Source organism: Sceloporus undulatus, chromosome 5 (genome assembly GCF_019175285.1).
Source record: "Sceloporus undulatus isolate JIND9_A2432 ecotype Alabama chromosome 5, SceUnd_v1.1, whole genome shotgun sequence".
Lineage (NCBI taxonomy): Eukaryota > Metazoa > Chordata > Lepidosauria > Squamata > Phrynosomatidae > Sceloporus > Sceloporus undulatus.
Genome location: NC_056526.1, coordinates 61,664,053 through 61,684,805, shown reverse-complemented (window position 1 = coordinate 61,684,805; position 20,753 = coordinate 61,664,053). Strand labels below are relative to the sequence as shown.

Below are 20,753 nucleotides of genomic sequence, written 5' to 3'. Positions count from 1 at the left end.
TATGTACAGCATTTGGGTTACACAGTGGACAGCCAGATACTTATTTGGAAATCACAGTCTTATGAATAGTTTAATTCTATTTTAGTGTTGACTTCTAGGTAAAGAACATTGCAGGCTTGTTTGCAATGTTTTATTTGTAATAGATAATTAGATGTGAGGATAACATATTTTTTGAAAAATTATAAATGTTTGCTATCACTTTTTTTCAATCCTTGTGAACAAGATATAGTAGCATTTGATCTTCTAGACAATTAATAAGGATATATTGTAGAAAGAATGGAAATTGTGGTTAACTAGAGAGCCTTGATTGACTGTTTTATTGTGTGCCTTCAAGTCATTTGGAAATTATGGCAACCTAAGGCAACACTTTCATGGGGGTTTCTTGGCAAGATTTGTTCAGAGGTTTGTCAATGCCTTCCCCAGAGGCTGAGATCATGTGAGTTGCCCAAGGTTTCATGGCCAAGTGGTCTCCAGAGTTGTAGTCAAACTGCTACACCATGCTACAGATGTCTAAATAATTGTTAAAAAGGAAATGTGAAGTCATGTTTGGGTTTTGTTTTGTTTTTCCTTTCTCTTTTTCTTCCCTTTCCCCCCACTTCCTTTTTCATTTTCTTATATAGTGTTAGCTTTATGTATTCTGAAAAAATTAAATAAAATTATTGAAAAATTATTTTAAAGTTAATCTTTTGTACTTTACCAGTTGTATTGGTTTCAATTTGTAACTTGTTTTGAGTCCTAATTTTAGAAATTTTACTTGGTGGTAATAATGATAATCAATAGAATTAGAGCAATGAAAAATAAAACTGTAGATTATAGCATTTTTTTCTGTTCAGGGGAAAAAAAATCAAAAGAACATCTACTAGTTTTCGATAATAAAAAATGTACTTTAAGTTAGAAGGCCTGTCTATGAAGTGACATTTGGGCTGCATGCCAGCATTAGATCTTCAAAGTTATTTAAAATGTCTTTCTATAAGCATCTGTGTAGTCTCAAACTTGTTAGGATCCTGGGAATAGCAAAAATTCATACAAGATTTACTGGGTTGGAGGACTCCATAAGAATGCCAAGACTTATGATATTCACACTGTTAATGGTTTTGATTGAAAGAAACCATAATTCGGAGCTATGACAAAGTTTTCCTACAAGAATTGGTACAGGTTCATTGCCTGTTTGGTTTATTTCATGCTCTGGAGTTCTTCAATGCTCTGTACATATGGAAATCTTATGGCCGCCAACATTGCAGAGGAAATCCAGGGCATGTGTGGCCCAGCAACAATGTTGGTCAAGGCACCAACCATTATTAATGAGGAAGAACACACCAGCTAGGAGAGATTGCAGCCATTTCCTTTCACCTGTCTACAGGAAAGGGCAAAATTCAGTCCCCTCCTCTCCTCTCTCCCTTGCTGAGCTGACTACAAACTACATTTGTACTTTGAACTCAGTTTGGAACAACTGAAGTAAGACAAAGACAAAGGACAAAAGAGAGGAGAAAGAAACTGGAACATTTTAAAAGCAGTTGAACAGGTGGAACAGAAGATTAATTGGCACTGTTGGAGGGTATCAAATTTGTCTGCTAAGAGATGTATACTTTTGCTCTGGGCATATATTTTAGGTCAAGAAGTTAGATTTCTTCTTTTAGCCTGCTTGTATAATATTCCTGTTATGTTGCCCAGTGTTACCTAAGTTATTTGTTGCTGTTTTACTCCTTTGTAAATTCATCTTCACAATTTAATTTATATTCTCCATGTGCATCAGTAAAATACGGTTAGTTCTAAACCCACCATCCTGTTGCTTGCTTGTTGCTACAAAAACTATACTTTGCCATGAAGCTTTGGAGAAAAGCAGCAAGTAAGTTCCTTAGTTGTAAGCTCCAACGATGTCCTGTGAGGGGTCAATTTTTTTCCAATGAGCTAGACAGAGGAGATAGTGGCAGTCTGCCTTGCAGGATTGATGGGTAAATCTAATTTCTCTTTTCAGGAGTTATTTGATATTGGGTGGAATTGGTCAACAACTTGAATGGGCATTCTGCACTGAGGTAAAGAACGTAAAAGGATTCAGGTCCTGACTTCAGTCTCATAAATCTTCATACCCTTTTAAGATCCCTCATGTATTGGTTTTTCTGCAACAACAGCTTCCTATATTTTATATACCCATTCTTTAATAGCTAGCTGCAGAAACCATACAACTCCATGAAAACCAGAGCTAGGAAGAATATGATCCTGAGGTTATGTACAGTCCCCAAGGCTGTTTTCACAATCTTTGATCTCTCCAGGCTCCATGGACCCTCCTTTTTCTGACTCCCTCAAAACAGTGAATTGGTACTTTTCAAAGCATCCAGGAATTGCAGTTTACTCTTTTAAATGGTTTGCAGATCCCCTGCCACCATGAGTTTAACATCAAAAAATGCCCGATTTTCAAAACCAGAGGTGGACTTTGTCATTTTTTGGGTTTCAGGGAAAGAAAACTGGCCCCTGAAACTGTTGTACTTACCCACATCTGACATAAGTAATTCAGAAGTCAAAATGCAAGGTTTAAAGGAATTAGATTCCTAATGTTTTTACCATAATCTTATTGCTCTCTTGTAAATATATATTTATATAGGCCAGAGGCCATTCAAGTTGCCCTCATACTTGGAATCTGGGTACCTGTATTTCACAGTATTACTAAGAAATGTTCAAATAGACTGGGTTTTTTTACCTAAGGGAACAACAATATACTGTTTCTTATTCAAAACGCAGCTTGTCTGTTTAAGTATTTATAGAAATATCTAGCTGGCATTTGCAAATATACATTCATTTATAACTCAGCCAACATGAAATGAACATTTGTGGTTTTGAATGTGAAACATTTGGTTGACTCAAGATATATATTGTTTTATTCATAAATTAATGATGATTTGATTTAAATTGCTCACTTTCCCACCCAAGTATAGTTGATGCTTATTTATACCGATGTTGAATAGGACATTAACTCTGAAAATTACTATTGTGGAATAAGATAGATTCTACAGTACCAACAAAATGGCAATGAAAATGAATCACTCCACTTTCACTCCATTCCAAAATGCAAGTTGTCCTTAGGCTAAAGAATTTTTAAAAAGGTTTATTAATTTGCTTGTGGGCTCATAAAATCTGTAACCAAAAAGGTGAATGCTTATTTTCACAAGTAGTGCCCAGATGTTTGAGGCAAACAACTTAAGTTTCTTAGGCAACTATCTTATTCATGATTATCTCAGATCCACTGAACCAAGTAAAGTTTACTTTTTAAGCATGTAACACTGTACTATATTTTATTGCCCCAGAATTAACTCTGAAAAAAAAAATGGAATAATTTCTATGACACATGACACAAATTAATTAGAATTTTGTTACTACAGGGCTACTCTTTTTTACTAACAGAAACCGTTCTTTAATCCAAAACAGCAACTTGGCAGCAAAGAAAAATAGCTCACAAAAGAACATGGTTGTGCTAAAAAAAATTAATTTTAATTTTAAAATTAAAACATCTCTCTCTATATATGGCTTTATACTTCCAATTAATAATTAAACAAAACAAAGCTGAGATCACTAAAATTATACAATTGTGAATTTATTTATAAGAACAAAAATGTAGAATAATATGTAACAGGCAATTAATAAACACAAGTAAAGTTCAAACAATATTTTAAAACATCATTGTCAGCCTTAATTCTACATGACCGAAGGGGTGAAAACTGTTTAAACCAAGTTCTGCCCTGCTAAATCCCATAAAGTATCTTGCTAAATGGAAAGATCATCATATGTCCCACTTAAATTATTTACATGTCTTCATGGGCTTTGATCCAAAGAACCGTGCATGGAACAACATGCACAAAACAGCATGTTCCTTTCCTCTTCTTTTGTGCCAAGGAGCCACTATTGTAAATGTAGGGACTTTCTAAAATGGCACACAATGAAGTATTTGGAAGAAGGGGGAAGGAGGTGGATAAGTAAACTCTCCCATCTGCACAAGTGGCAGGCAGTTTGGATTCTTCTGGTCATGACTTTCATTTTAAGGAACCAGCGCTTTTCCAGAAAGGTGCACAGTCAGCTGTGTTTGTATGTAGAAATACACAAAGCAATTTGTCTCAAACTCTGTATCTTTTATTGAGTTGTTCAATGGAAGAACCTTCCAGTCCTGATTGTTCCAAATGATCAAATAATGAACGTACAGCTATAAGGAGAGAGAATTTTTTTATCATCATTATACACTTTAATATAGGCAAGATCTGCTGAAAATACAACTTTTAATTACCGGTCTTAAACATTCAGAACTTAATATACAAGTATCAGAAATATCATAATATTTTAAGCTGAATAGAATAAATAAATGCCAGTATTAAACAAGTGGAACACTGAATCAGAAAAAAATCAGAAGGCTTCAGAAATGGAACAGGCTGGCTGGCAGTGGCCTGCAAAAATGAAAGTATGATTCTGGAAAGCTTCAAATTGCCACTGATCAGTTGGAAGGAGAGGTGAAGGGTGAAGACAAAGCAAGCAGAGAGTAGTGAGGAAGAAAGAAGAATATGTACACATATATCTGTTTTACTTCTCTGCTTGCACAAAAAAAGAGAAAACTGGGCTTCCAAAATGCTCTATACATGGGCAATGAGAAATGTTCTAATTTTCGTCCCCAATTATGCTAGATAGAAAACTAATTTTTAAAAGAGAGGAAACAACACTTTCAAGATTGTGAAACAGCAACAGTTAGGTTCTATGCTCTCATCCATTCTAACCTTATTTAAGCTAATCTTTAAACCTACTGACTACTAGATTCCAACAGTGATGCAAAAATGTATTTACTTACTTTTTTTCTCTGAATCTGACATAAACATTACTGCCATATCAAATCTTTTTGATTCTGACAGTTTTTGCAGAATATTTAAGATAAGTGAAGGATCCTCTTTCCTATAGGAGAGAGAGATATTAACATATACCTATAAATAATAATTCTGAATAGAAAAAAAATCATGACATGAATATATAGCATTATCATAGCAATGGCAATAGCAATAACATGTACATTTCTATATCCCTTATCAGTAAACTCAGCATTCTTGAAGCAGTTTACAGTCTCTAAGCTAATTACCTCAAAAAAGCTGGCTACACATTTTATTGACCTATGAAAGGAAGGAAGACTGAGTGGATCTTGGAGCCCTACCTGGGATCGACTTCACAACCATGTGGCTGCAGTACTGGCATTTAACCACTGTGCCACCAAGGTTCCTTATCAATCTTTAGTGAAAGGTGAAAAAGCAGAATATGGGAATAAAAATAATGCTCGAGTGTAAACATGTAAAATATATACAGCAGCAATTATTCTGCAAGTCTCCTGTAAATGTAATGGTAATTAAAAAAAGAAGAGAGAAAAATGAAGCATATTGATAAACTTTTTTGATGGATTAATTTAGTTCTAACATCAGAACCTTTCTATTACAAAAACATAGGGCCAAAACGGAAGGCTGTAAAGGGGTGGCTCTATGCTGCCCCTCTGAGTGCCAGATTGGGGCTGCGGCAACCACACGCTGTGGCCCGATCTGGCATTTTTCTGGCCCCAAAAGAAGTGGCAATATGTCACTCCTTTTTGAGTGGAAAAAAGGCATCTTTTTTTGCTGTGGCGGAAGCAGTGGTTTTTCTGCGGCACAGCATTTGTAAATGCTACACCATAGAAACACTGTGACACCACTGTGTGGTCAGCATGACGCTAGCTTGGAGGCAGCGTCAGGGAGTGTGCATGAGTATGTCACGCCTCCACAAAGCTGGCATTTTTTGCCAGTCTGTTTTGGCCCATAGTCAATTTTATGTATACTTAGGTTGCTTTATTTTGTTTGAGGTAGTGTTGCTGTTGTATGTCATTCAAAACTATTATCATTATAATGAATGTAATCTGTTTGTTTCTTGCCGAATAATGCTAAATAATTTGGTCTTCATTTACTTGTTCCTGACAAAAGTTATCTTGTTGAAACTTGTTCAACTCACTTCTTTTATGTGTGCAGTACAACTACAGGGCATTGCTAACATTAGCAAGAATCTTGCACTTCCATCTGATAATAAGTAAAAGCCTCCACAGATACAAACTACTTAAAGTGCAATATAGTTTGCTAGCAAATAAAGACTGCCAATAATTCTATTTGATTTAAGATGAAAAGGGAGGGGGGGAGGCTAACCAGAATCCTTAAAAGCATATGAGCTTGATTTACTAGTCCAAACACAGTTAACTTTCTACTTCAGTGTGGTGCCCACAATGAGGATGTAATGTACTAACTAGTACATAAATGGTATAGAAACAGGTAAATCATTTCCCCTATTTGCAAATGTTCAGGAATGCGTGCTGATCCTTATGTAGTCAAAACACTTTCACCTAAAGTGAAAATTTTCAGCAGATGGAGAAACCCCCTGGTTATCAGAAGTATTAAAAACATTAAAGAAAAGGATAAGGATTTGCATTCTGAGTGCAGTCTTGTATGTAAAGAACAGAAATGTTTAACAGTAAGCAAGTCTAAAAAGCCATAGATTTAAACTTACCCAATATAAAAATCTTCTAGAATTTTCAGAATTTGGCTAAATACATCTGGTTCCAATGACTTTTGGAATAGATTAGGATACTGTGAAGGATCAATTTGCTATGAAGAAAAATTATGTTCATATATCAGAACAGATCTTAAATATTGTGGAAATCTCTCTCCTTTCATAGTTGTAGATATCCCAGCCCCATAACTACTTTATTTGTAGTTCTCACACTATTCTGCAGAACCCTAAATTCCTCTGGAAGCTTATCATAGTTTCTTAGTTAGTTCAGTAATGGCAGACAAGCTGCACAGAAACACAGAACTTCATACAATTACAAGTACCATTCGAGAGAAACTATAATAAAGCTGCTTCGGGTCACTTTGGAGGTATGCTGTTTAAATGTTGCATGCATCCTAACAGTCCTGAAGCTGTGCCAAAGCTGTGCTCTAGTCCTTAGGACTAGATTGTGGCTTTGGCGCAGCTTCCGGACTCTTAGGACGCATGCAACATTTAAACAGCATACCCCCAAAATGACCCGAAGCAGCTTTATTTTGGCCTGTCTGTACGGGGCCCTTGTGTCCTCTGGTACTGTTATCTCTTGTAATGGTCAGCATAAAAAGAAAAAAAAAAACGCTTCCCGGCACACTCACAGTGAGGCTCCAAAGACCATCCATTTTCCTATGTAGAGAACATACCACCAGGTTCTGTGATAACACCTCTGGGTTCAAATTCCTGCTCACACTGGTCAGTCCTAAGGCAATCACATACTCTCTCTCAGCCTATCATATCTCACAAGGGGATATGTTGCATTGAGTTCCATGGAGGAAGACGATGGCACAAATATAATGCATCAATAATATCCAGATTTTCCTCTACAGACAATAGGATATAAAGTGGGTTCACTGAAACTATAAAGTTGGAAAAGAACTCTTCTTCTACCACTCATAGCTCTAAAAGCAGTTCCAGCTTACTGTATATACTCATCTATAAATTGAAAAATGTATGCCCAAAAATCGACCCCAAAATCCCAGGTTGACTTATATATGGGTCAGTATGGTAATATGATAGCAGCTCTTTCATATTTTCCCATGCAGTGGGGAGAGCAGTTTCTCTCTAGAGCTAAGCAGAAAGAGTCCCGAGTGATTGATTGCTGTTAAACAAATAAACAAACAGAGTCCATCTTCTATATGCACGCTGCTGCTGTATGGGGAGTAAAGGCTGAAATGAAGGCTGAAATGCTGAAGCAAAAAGTCTCAGTCAGAGTCCCTCTTGCCATACGCACACATACACACACTGAAGGAGCCTCCAAATTTTACCCTTGACTTAGTCACGGGTCATGGAAAAAGCCATAATGTTGGCCCCAAAACCTTCCTTTGACTTATACATGAGGTCAACTTATAATCAAATAATAATAATTCCCATTGACCCAAAAATGGACACAGGCTGGACACCATAACAGAAAGAGCAGGCATATGTGGATGTCTACAGGTGGGGAGACTTTGTTCAAATAATTTAAGAAATCTATGTCCAAGGAAAGAGATAGAGTATAATGACTGCAGGTCTGGGGATGACTGGAGATAGCTTATTGCCCTCTCAATTTCCTAAGCCATTACAGAATTGTATAGCCACTACTGCAGCTCTTCTCATACCAACAGCTAAAACAGAAATACAGCATGAAATTTCATGGCTAGACTCCATGGAACTGATTTTGTCAATAGCTGCAATATCCCCAACCTATTTGCCTGAACTGGGCACATTCTGATTAAAGCAGTAAGGCTGCATTATATGAGAGCCTTAATAGCACAATTCCACTCTTAAAAGGTCTATTGTACAATGCTAAAATGTATGAAAATGGAACATAAATTAAAACATTATCCTACAGTAAGGTATTATAAGACTGCACAATGAAATTTAATAACTGGTAAACTTGGTAGAAACTTGACAAACTTGATAGAAACCCAAGTTCAGCCATAACACATCAGTTACTTTACCTTTAAATACGAGTATAATTGATCAGGGTATTCTTTTAATTTTCTGAAATCTGATTCAAGTTGGAAAGAATTCACAGGAACTGAAGGCACAGGGCATGCAAATACAGGAGGGAGCGTTTGGTTTTCCATTTCTGTTTGTTTTTTCATAGAATAAGGCTGTGGGTTTGATTTTTGTTTCATTATACTTTTAGTAAGAGGTCTGGAAACAATAAAAGAAACATGACATAGACAATTATTTTAGCTTCCTTTTGGATACATGTTTTAGGAAAGATGCACTATTCCTCAAAGAAGCTCTTGAACTACATAGTAGATGGCCACACACTGTAACTCTTGCCGAAGTTCATTATCTAGTGTGTCACTGGTCCCAAAATCTGTGTTTCCTGCCTGCTTATGGGTTGAACATGCACACACTTTCCACAGTAAGAGCTGCATGGTGTGTTTGCACCAGTGCACCCTTATACAGTGTTACAGGAAAGGAGAGGAGGAGAGAAGAAAAATGTAACAGGAGGAAAATACTTTCCTAGTTAAGAGAAACAGCCTGGCTAAAGAAAGAGTGTTTAGCTGAAAAACAGATAGGGGAAGAAAAGAGCTTGAGCAATGCCCAGGATGAGGCACAACACTGCAGGATTAATTTAGTGCACGTCATGTAAAATGCCTCTTCAAAGTAAGATACACGCTTTAGAAATGATTTTACACCATCACACATTAAAAGTACAATCCTTCATAACACAGATTTCAGCATCATGTTGTCTGACAAACTACTGAACACACTGTATAATACACATCTTTCAATAATCCAGGAAACCACTATTATCTTTAAAATGAACGTAATCTCCCATGTTTCCTTGAAGAGTAGTTCCTTCAAAGTGTAGTTCTAAAGGGTTATATTGCTTCTGGGAAACATATGACAAAGCTTTCTGATGAATGTAAAAGTTAAAATGACAACAGGTTTTTCAAACAAGGTTAAAGACAAAATGCTATGTACTCTGTTTCCAAGATGCATTAGATTCAAGGAGCAAACAAGAAGTAGGAGAAAGTAAGAAATAACAAATTCTTACAGTCCACTTTTTTAGGTCTATCTATGGAGTTTAGAAATGAGAAGAAAATTTTCATAAATACACAAGTAAAAGCTCTCTACAGTTTCATAACACAAAAGGAAATGCATCCAAATACACAAGAACTCAACACTGATTATAGTGTAGCCATTTGCTCTCCTGCAATTTATCTGTCAATCCATTTGGCTTATTTTCAAGGGTTGAAAATTTGTCACAAGAATGATTTTTTAAATCAAAAGTACAGACTATATTTTCTATAGTGTAACATGACTTTAATAAACAACGGTGATCCTGTTCTCTCCATCTGTATATTTATGTAACATGTGACACCTGAAATAGAAGCTTTTAAGGTTAATTTAAAACCAGAGTTGGCAAGTGGGGCCCAAAGATATAAACACTGCCCAGGTCATTTCTGTTTCTCCTGGGCAGTGGTTTCATCCTTGATTCCCCATTGTGGGTCAAAACATTTTTTTTGGTTTGCCAAAAAAGGCCATTATCCTCAATGCTTGTGTGTGAATGCATGCATGTGCTAGTGCCCATTTTTGTTTTGAGTTACTAGGGGTGGGATTCATATTTTTAAGGCTTTTTTTTAAAATAAGGCCCACCCAAGACTATAATGGGAGGTGGGGTCAAAGGTTTCCCAAGCAAAACCCCCAAAATAATTTCACCCCCAGCATCAACTTCACCGGAACATTTGATGGGAACACTTTCTCACAGTGGCTTTTCCCAGGCTCTGAAATGCCCCTCATAGGAAGGCTTGGGTGGTTCCCTCTTTTTGCAACCTTTTTGGTTAAATTTCCATTCATATTACATTTTTACTACATACAGTATTGATTTAAATGCAAGTACCAATGAGTCTCCTATTCATATCTATTCAAATCAGTATACTTACTCCATGGATATAGAATCACCTATTTCTTCTATTTTCAACAGCTTTGCTTTAGGAGTATCAGTTGGAGAAGAGAAGTCATTCTTACTTAGATTCTTTGCAGACACAAAAGCCTGTGTTTCTGTTGTACTTGAAAAATCAGGCTGAGTAGGCTCTAGACCAACAGTAACCCCTACATTTGTGCTCAGCATCTCATTACCAACTTCTTCAATGATTATTCTTCTCAAGGGTTTCTAAACAGAACAAAGCCATGAAGCAAGTTAATTACAGCAGAAGCACAGTTTTAGCATACTGCTGAGCAAAACATATTCCTGAAGCGTAGCTACATCTGTTGTAACAAAAATGAAGAGCTCTATGGCATATTAAAGATTAACAAGTTCATTGTGGCATGAAACTCTGCAGGAAGGCAGATCATTTGGTTTTCTTCTGTAGATTGTATTGCCTCTTCAATATAAGTACCGAATTTTCCGGTATATAAGACGACTGGGCATATAAGATGACCCCCAACTTTTCCAGTTAAAATATAAGACTGTATAAGACTACCCCTCTTCCAACGCACACCAAATAAATTTTTTTAAAAATCAGATTTGATTTCAATATGGTAATTTTAATTCAAATACTTATGACATGCAGGTACTTAGCAGAAAACCTTGTTGTATACAAAGCCTGCTTGAACTGGTCAGCTCTCCCTGCCTGCCCAGCCCTCCCTGCCTCCAAGATTATCAGAGTGGTAGCTACTTTCATACAATTGCCGCATATGGTGGGGATGCATCCGCTGCCGTTTTTGAGCTCCCCTCACCATATGCGGCAACCACAGATGCTCCAGTCTGGCTCGGAAGTTTCAGCATCTGCCCTATAAGATGACCCCCAACTTCTGAGAAGATTTTCCTGGGTTAAAAAGTAGTCTTATGTGCCAGAAAATACTGTATTACAAGGAAAACTTTGTCACAAGTCTATTGATCTTACTACATAACTTACTACATATATACACATTATAACTAGTATTTGTTTGTTTAGGTATCTTAACATATTTCCTCCCAGACATGTTTCATTTGTGGAATTTTATCTTATTGTTTAACATCAAAAATTTTGCTTAGAGTTCACTTTCTGCTCCCTTTGTTTCCCAGACCATTTGGTTCCCATCTCTACACAAATTCAAGAAAACAGAAGTCTGCCCTTTTCATACCAATTTTATACTCAGCATGCATGAGACAGAGGAGAAGGAGGAAAAAGAGCTAGCTGCTGATGGATCAAGAGGAGCAGGCATGATCACCCTCTGACCACTAGCCAAGAGGTATACACATGCAGTTTCTTTCACAAACGTTTACATAACAAATATACAGAGAGCTTTTTTGCTTAGTTTTTTTAAAATCATTATTTGTACTCACTGCTGATCTAAGATGTAGGGGCTTGTCAATAGGTTTTACTTGATTTTGTATTTCTGCTTCATTCTCTGATAGTCTAGGATGCTCCATGTCTGTCCATAGTCCTTTTCCAATTAATTCCTTAAAGACATTTAGTGAAATAACTATTGAAAAATATGAATTATTTAAAACTCACAAAATGCTTAGGTAAAAAACCCTTCAGTTCCCTGAACTGAACTCACAAAAAGTACAAAGGAATATACACATACTGAAACACTTACATTCTTCAGTTTCATTATTTCATTTATTGCTTGCTTATTACCAGGTTCCAGGTTCAATACTGTCTCAAAATCTGGAGGGGAAAAAAACCCAAAACATATATTCAAAGCAATAGAACAGTGGCCACTTTTAATGAATAGTGTATGGAAGATGTGAGTCCTCTAAAATGAAGGTCTTCAACTACACATATTTATAGACAATTAATCAGATGCAGTCAACAAAGGCTGAGCGTGCTCAAGTCCCATTAAATTCAGCAGGACTTTCAAGGTAGATTTCCTCCACTAGAATGATGGAACTTCCTTCAAAGTGGATTATGTCTCTAATTATGTTTCTACTGAAAGGCAAGACTCATAAACAACCATCTTGTAAACTACTGTGGGCTAAAATACAAAATCTTATGAATGTTTGGGCATACATATTTGCAAACTTTTATTTCATGTAAAAACAGCTTACTGCTTTTTGACTCAGCAGTACTAGCCATGATTCCAGGCTCTATAGCTACCTCCAATTCTTAACACTATACATGCCTACTCTGAACTATTCTGTTTAGTGCTGCTTCCTCCCATGTAAATATGTATAGGAATGCCATCTAAATTGGCTACTCTCTCAAACTGCAATTATCACCAGGTCCAGATTTTGCCACACCATCTTTCATGGGGAAGTAACTTTTTTCCTTATATAAATCAAATGAAAGCTTCAGTGCTAAGATATAAAGTAGAAAGGAACCCCACACATCTGCTCTTACACAGGGACCCAACTGTCTTCAGCACAGAACAGGAAGAAGGTGTGAAAAAGTCACGTGCTTTTCTACTATTATTATAGCTGGATCAAGACTGTTTCACAATTCAGAAAAGACAAATGCTGTCTTTCATTTGAAATCCTACCTTGCATTGCTTCTTTCAGCTTTCCCAGTGCAGTTCTAGCAGTCCCTCTTCTGGCATAAACTTTAGAGTATGAAGAATCTAGTAATACAGCTTTAGTGCAATCTTCTTCCGCCTCTTTGTATCTTATTATCAAGAGAATATTTTTAAATGTTACTTTAACAATATATACAGACAATTGATTATATATGACAATGAGACAGAGGACTCAATGGTACTCCTTTTGCAGTCATGACATTAAAGTGCTTTCAGGAAGATTTTGAATGCTATATACAACACCACTCACTTTTGTATTTTCAGATAGGCCATAGCTCTGTTTGCTGGAAGAAGGGCATTGGTGCCATCTGCTGCTATTCCACGTGTGTAGCATTCTATTGCTGCTTCATATTTGCCCTCTTTGAAATATCCATTACCCTGTGATATTTGGGAAGAAGAAAAAGAGATATAAACAATCATGTGGGAAGTCTCCACATGTTCACACAAATAAATAAAAAATTTAGATGTTATTCGACAATTCCACCAACAAATAAAAGGAGAAAAGGAAGTGGTGATTTTAGAAGCTGTTTTTTCAGGCAGTTTTACAGAGTTCTTTAGGCTTGGATTAAAGCAACATGATGCATCATATAGCAGCTGAGCCAAGAATACTGTTGTGCTAACTTGCCAAACTAGCAGGAACAAAAAAAATATCCAATTCATCTAACATTTAGTTAGACCTTCACATCTGCAAGGATTAGTGGTACAGGACCCCCACGAAAGTGAAAAAAACAAACATGAATACAGTGGAGGTGGGGACAAGGCTCACTGGAGGGCTCCTCAAGCTTGTAAACTAGGGAGCTCCCTGAAAGGAGCAGAATATAAAGAATATGCAACTGGCTGCTAGGCACTGCAGCTGCTGTTTTGTTGCTGAAACCTGGGGCTGCCGTATACACATTCACAAACCAGCCTCATGCTTTAGGAGGATGGGATAAGCGATCACCACTAATGCCAATCGCCTCTCAAAGAAAGTCACTGTCATGACTGCTGCTCCTCCTCTCCTCCCAAAGCTCAATGCTTCTATGCATCATTCAAACAGCAGCCCTGCACTTCAGAAGAAAGGGGCTGTAATTGCCCTTGTGCATACACAAGCCAGCTTCAGGACAGGGTTGACAGCCATGATCGCTGGTGTTCTGCCCCCCCAAGCCTGATACTGCTGTGTGTATATTCACACAACTGCATCAGGCTTGGGGAGGGTGAAGCAGCATTGCCAACTATCTCCAAGAGCTGGTAACTCTGTGGGCTGTATGCCTTTTTCAGAAATCTGGTCTTTCACCCTTTTCTTCTTTGCAGCTGAGCAGGCTTGCCTCTGTATGCCTGAAGCTGGGACAGGGGTTGCTGGACTGCCTTTTGAGATCCACTTCCACAGTCCCCCTCCCCCCAATGTGGGGCAGTTGCTTTCAAAAGTTTTCCTGGGAGCCTGAGCTGCTGACTAGGGGCAGGGGAGTGTGGAAATGAATCATCAAAAAGCAATCCATCAATTTTATCCTGGCTTCAGGCATGTAGAGGCCAGACTGCCTGGCTGGGGAAAGAAGGAAGCTAACAGAGTAGAGTCTGCTGAAAAGGGCAAACAGCACCCCTCAGGAGAGGGGTGATGGCAAATCTGCAAATAATCCAATCCTTGGACATCAAACTTATGAATGTGCGGGACCAGGTGTAGTTTGATTATGGATGATGAATACTGAGAATGGCAGGCTTTGCTATGTGAAGAGGTTTGTGTAATGTAAACTATTTTAGGTAATTCCAAGGGAATTGTAAACATATCTTGGAATTCTATTTACCAAATCTTTTTCTGATATAGCCTTTTGCTTAAGTTGCTCTTCTTCTATCTGTTTCACTTCCTCTTTTGCAACATCCAGAGTCTTATTGGCATCTTCTCCTTCAGGCTGGGAATTTTCTTTCAATGCAAGAACCTGATATAAAATATACCAAAAATTCAATTTAATATGAAAATTAAGTTAACTGGGCAGGTTGGGCAAACTGATTTTTTTTTACCTGTTCAATTTTCCTAAGTTCACTTTTTGCTTCAAAGTTGTTTGGATCCAATTCCAAAACCTTTTCATAATCTAAACAGTAAGACAAGATAAGAAAAAACAGTGTTTTTCAAAAAGCTCATATGACACACTGTTATAAGAAAAAGGAAGATGAACAAGTTAAAATAGTGTGCATGTGATAGTGCTTTGCATGTTGGACTAGGATTCTAGGAGATGATGGCTCAAATCCCCACTTAATCGTGGAAACTCACTGGTGAATTTTGGCAAGTCACACTCTGAGATCAAGGCAACAGGACACCTCTGAATATATCTTGCAAAAAAAAAAAAGTCCTATGAAAATGTTGCTGTAAGTTAGAACTGACATAAGGGTATGTAAGAACAAAATAAACTTTGCTAATTATTCCAATAGAGATATAGGAGAAATGAAACTGAATACATAATTTCAAAAACATATATGACTACACATACCTCAGTACACCAGACATATGTAGAGTTTATCCATAAAATAAGAAAAACAATAACTGCAGATTTTTCAATTTTTAAGGATGAGTGTCAAACATCTCACCCTGTATTTCAGAACACTGCTACACAATAACATAATAGAATATATTTCATGATTTTTTTTCAAAATCTCACCAAAGATTCCCCCCCCCCCCCCAATTACAGAGAGGATTTTTAAAAACCAAACATATCTCGTGTGAGAGGAAGTAGCTTGGTTCAAAGCAAATCAGTAAGGTGGTTATTAAAAGTAATTTTTGCATCCTTTTTTAAAAAATCCCCCACTGATTTTTTAAAATGTCTTAACTTATTAAATGTACAAATATCTTTTATCCAGAGAATAACAAGGCATTTATAGGATTCTACAACTCAATTAACATCAACAAAATGTGTTGTAATGCCATATATTTTACTGGGGGGGGGGTATCTCAAAATTCAGTTCAAGACATTCCTCACCATAGGCATTACTCCACTAGTTATATTTTTCTATGCATGCTTCAGAGACAAGGGAAACACAAAGGTAACTGAGAGAAAAATAGGGATTTTTACTGAAATCAGCATATGAATGTGTCTCTTAATCAACACAATAGTTTTTGATACAGAGGCACAGCAATCAAGAAATATAAAGAAACCCAAAGAAATCTGCTTAATACTATTGAACAGACACCACCAAAATATATGTACCTTCTTTGGCACCTTCAAATTTTTTCAAAGCAAAGCGTGCTGCTCCTCTTCTGGCATAAGCTTTTGTATGATTTTTATTTAGAGCAAGCGCTAAGTTACAATCAGATTCAGCCACAGAATACCTGTAACAACAATGTATATTTGTTACTGTGCTCACATATTTATTATATACATACAACACAAAGACAAGCAATTTACAGAAATGTGAGCATAAACTACAATTCACAAGAAAAGCACAAGGACTGAGCATGCTCAATAGCAATATAACAGTTCAAAAACAAAAAAACAGATGGGGAGATAATGTAGAATTCCCTGCTCGACTTGATTTTCAAGTTTGAAACTAGAAAGTAGAAGAGAAGTGACAGGATCTTTCAAGAAAAATAGAGATAATGTAATACACCTAACACTAGTTACTATTCTAAGAAAACCCAACAACTTCATTATAATTTTTGCCAATATCTTCATGACTAACACCTGGTGGTGCAGAGGTTAAATGCCTGTACTGCAGCCATTCACTCAAAACCACAAGGTTGCGAGTTCAAGACCAGCAAAAGGGCCCAAGCTCGACTCAGGCTTGCATCCTTCCGAGGTTGCTAAAATGAGTACCCAGACTGTTGGGGGCAAATTAGCTTACTTGCTAAATAGCTTACTTGCTGTTCACCGCTATGATCTTTGGAATAGCGGTATATAAATAAAACAAATTATTAAATTATTATTATTAATTAATTAATTTTTAAAATTTATTTATATCTGTCCTTTCTCCTGACTTGGGATCTGAGGTGGCAAGCATTTAAAAAATACAATATAGCGTGTCCTTTTTTTACGTGGGAGATCCGTTCCAGACTCCCTGTGTAAAAAAAGCGTATGCTCGAGCCTCATTGAAAATAACGGGGCTCATGCATGGCACACATGTGCCACGGGCGCATGCGGCACACCCCATTATTCTTAATGGGATGTACCGCCCCTTGCACTCCTACAATTAAAAAAATAATACAAAAGTTAAAACACAAACTAAATTTGTTTAAAAACTCACAAGTTAAAAACACTTTAAAACTGCATTAAATGATATGTATGCTTCTAGGAGAGACTCTATCTCGTCTTTCCATCTAAATCCAAGGAAGATTTGCTAAACCATTGTGTTTGCTGTTTCTAATGTACTGGATGAGTGCAAACAAAATATAACTTAATCCAGGTAAGACAAAGGTGTTCTTGATTAACTGAAAGGCAATCAAGTGAATATGAATTCAAGCTGTGCTGTATGTGGCTACACTCTCTCTGAAATCTCAGGCTTGCTGATAGTTCTAGATTGAGATTTAAGTCTGGATGTCCAGGTTTCTGTTTTAGTCAAAGAGTGTGTTTGTACAGCTGAAAGTATTGTGCCAGCTGTGTCCATTCCTTTGTGATACATGCGTTGACTTTCACACTGGTTGGATGGCTACAGTGACAGATGACTGGATTACAGCTGAATTACTGTAACACAGTCTTTGTGGGGCTGCCTTTGCAAACTGTTTAAAAACATCAGTACATCCAAAATGCTGTGGAGAGGCTAGGGATGTAATTCTTCACCGAGGGCCCGTACACACAACCAAAAGGCTTGTTCTTCCCCCAGCCTTATGTCATCTCAAACAACCAATGGAGGACAACAGCTCCAGGCCAGGATCAGCTGGTCTGGACATAGACCTTGTGGTCCTGGTCTGATACTGGCCTGAAGGTTCCTTAGAGTAGGTTGTTTGTTGCAAAGGCCCAGTTGTTTGTTGCAAAGGCCCTGTCCTAGCCCATAACCCTTACAGGCTGTGCCCAAGGTCTTCTCAGAATATGTGGCAGCAGTGGGGAGGTGGCGCAGTAGCCAGCAGGCATGTGAACACCCACCTGTCACTGTGCTGACCCAGGGACTGACCTGGGTAAGAATAAAGGGCAGAATACCACAGGCCTGGCTATGGTATCCTGCCCCTTTGTTCAGGCTCTAGGTTTCTTCTTCAAGGGAGAAACAAGTAATTTCAGCAACTTCCTCCTTATTGTGAGAAAGTCTTCTAAAACCCTGCAGTTTTTGGAGACTATTTGCAATTCAAAAGTCATTCTGTGCAAAATTAGGATATAGTTATTTGTCTGAAAAAACAATCTTTTCTGCATAGAAAATAGCACTTTCTGTGTGGGAAATAATATTATGGCTTCTATGCAAGTCGACAATGTGCAAATTTTATGCATAACAAATCCTGAATTTCAGCTTTTTTTCTTCAGAAAAAAAATTCTGCACAGGGATTAATATTTGTATTGAAATATTATTTTCCATGCAGAAATGTAATTACTTTCTGCATAAAATAACCACACACATTTGTGAAGATTCTAGTCAATCCAGAATTCTTGTCACGTTTTCTTGACACTTGACAAACAGTTTCTTCATTTCTTACCTGCTTCTCCCCAAGGCTCAAAGCAGGGTATAACATAGATTAAAATGCATAAAACCATTTGAACATCTCAAGTTGAAACATATGAACATAGGGCTCATTAAAATCATCCATCATAAAATTAAAATATCCCAGTTTAAAATTCAAAGTTTAAAATCAAATGGGTGGGCCTGCCAGGAGATATAGGTCTTTAATAACATTTTAAATTCATAAAGCATATTAATCTGTTGAATCTCTCCCAGCAGGTAATTCTACAGTCTAGGAGTGATGGTGAAACTATCATCTGGACAAGAGTTGCCAGTCTACCTCTGACTGATTGAAATAAATGGCCCCACAGGACCTGAGTGTACGGGGTGGTTTAAACAGGAAGAGATGATCCTGTACATAACTTGGACCCAAAGCGCAAGGGCTTTCAAGGTAATATTCTTTTCATCTCTAGGCTAGGCTACTGACTAGGTCTTGTGTTAGGTATCGTATAACTCCATTGCTGAATCAGCTTTACTTTTCTTTTCAGGGCAGAATTCAAAATGCTGGTTATGACTTTCAAAACCATGTATGGCATGAGTCTAGACCTGTGGTCCCTAAACTGTTCTGTTGAAGGGATTTTGGACTTCAGCTGCCAGAATCCCAAACTACTGGCCAAAATGGAAGAGGCTTCTGGGAGCTGAAGTCCAAAATCTCTTAAAGGGCACAGTTTGGGGACCACTGGATGTGGGGTGCATTGAGACAAGCAATTGCCAAGACCCTGAAGAGTCTCTCCAGCTGTATGAGCTAGCCTAAGTTTTAATATTTTGGAGGGCTTTCTCCATCCCATCACCATCATAAACATGTTTAATGAGGATAACTCAATGGATACTCTCATATTATGGAACTACCTCCCATAGGAGGTTTGAATGGCTCTCTCTCTGTTTTCTTTCTGCCAGCTGGCAAAGACAATTTTATTTAGGCAGTCCTTCAGCTCTTAATTCACATGCCAGAAGGCCTTTAAAGGGCTGTATTTTTATCTTTTTCATTATGTTTTAATTTGCATTTTTAACTAAACAGTTTCATTTTTTAGAATTTTATATTAATCACTTTGTATGTGCTTTGATTTAATTTGCTGTGAACTGACTTGAGAAAAAGGCACAATATAAATGAATAAATGCATTTAAAAGACTGGCATAAAAAGCCGGCTTCCGGGCATCTTGGGGGCGTGGCATGCAGACAACACATGTCCCCAAGATGCCCAGAAGCTTGCTACAAGCTGGGCCGGCTTCCAGGTGCTCCAGTGACTCGATGTTTAGACACTACATGCCGCCAGAGCGCCTTAAAGCCAGCTTCCTGTTGCAGTAGCCATCTGGAAAAGAAGAGGCTTTTTGCCACTCTTTTTTCAGGTAGCTTGAAGGCAGCTTGGGGCCACGGTGTGCAGTTGCCACGGCCCCAATCTATCTTCAGAAGGAGTGGCCTGTTTCGCCCAATATTAGCTTAAAGTTCTGTATGAATTAAATAACGAAGTTATGCAATATAAGCCTTACTTTTTCAGTCGGAAAAAAAGCAGATGATCTGTTTGTTGGCAAAGTTGGATTATATGGATCTGCATTCATTCCTCTTGTGTAACATTCTATCGCAGCATCATAATTTCCTTGTTTAAAATAATTATTACCCTGTTAAAATAAAATATAGAGGTTGACAACATGAAAGCACTGTGAACTAAATCTCTCTCTCTCTCTTCATTGTACTATTCCACCTTTTTTGGAATGGTACTTTCCTATCTCTTAGGACTACTGGGCCCCATCAGATGTATCCATATGCAAACCATGAACCTGATTTTTTTTAATGGAACAGCTCCTCACACAGACATTTAGAAAGCTCACTACCCATCCATTTCTTTAATATTTTTCCTTTCGCAAAGAAATGTCATTTAGAATTCAGCCACAATATCTGGCATCCTAAAAAATGAGACTTGTGAAATGTACAACATACAAAATCTTACTACAGTGTTCATTATCTGGATAAATATTAAAAGTGAACATGTTTGTCTTGAAATATGATTTTATAAATCTGAATTATTATTATTATTATTATTATTATTAAACTTTATTTCTATAGCGCTGTAATTATATACAGCGCTGTACAAAGTCGGTAAAATTAGGAGTAAATAAAAGCCTGCCCAAGG

The 20,753-nt window shown here is 37.4% G+C and overlaps 1 protein-coding gene across 1 annotated transcript; it reads right to left on the bottom strand.

The window, feature by feature from the left end:
* Positions 1-3,568: 3,568 nt before the first annotated feature.
* Positions 3,569-20,260, bottom strand: RPAP3 (RNA polymerase II associated protein 3). The gene is given in 14 exon segments (XM_042469802.1): positions 3,569-4,189; positions 4,823-4,923; positions 6,541-6,638; positions 8,517-8,715; positions 10,464-10,693; positions 11,849-11,965; positions 12,106-12,176; positions 12,988-13,109; positions 13,271-13,398; positions 14,799-14,930; positions 15,013-15,083; positions 16,194-16,315; positions 20,113-20,129; positions 20,131-20,260. Coding segments are annotated over 14 exon segments (1,545 nt in total). The 5' UTR covers positions 20,182-20,260; the 3' UTR covers positions 3,569-4,103.
* Positions 20,261-20,753: the final 493 nt, after the last annotated feature.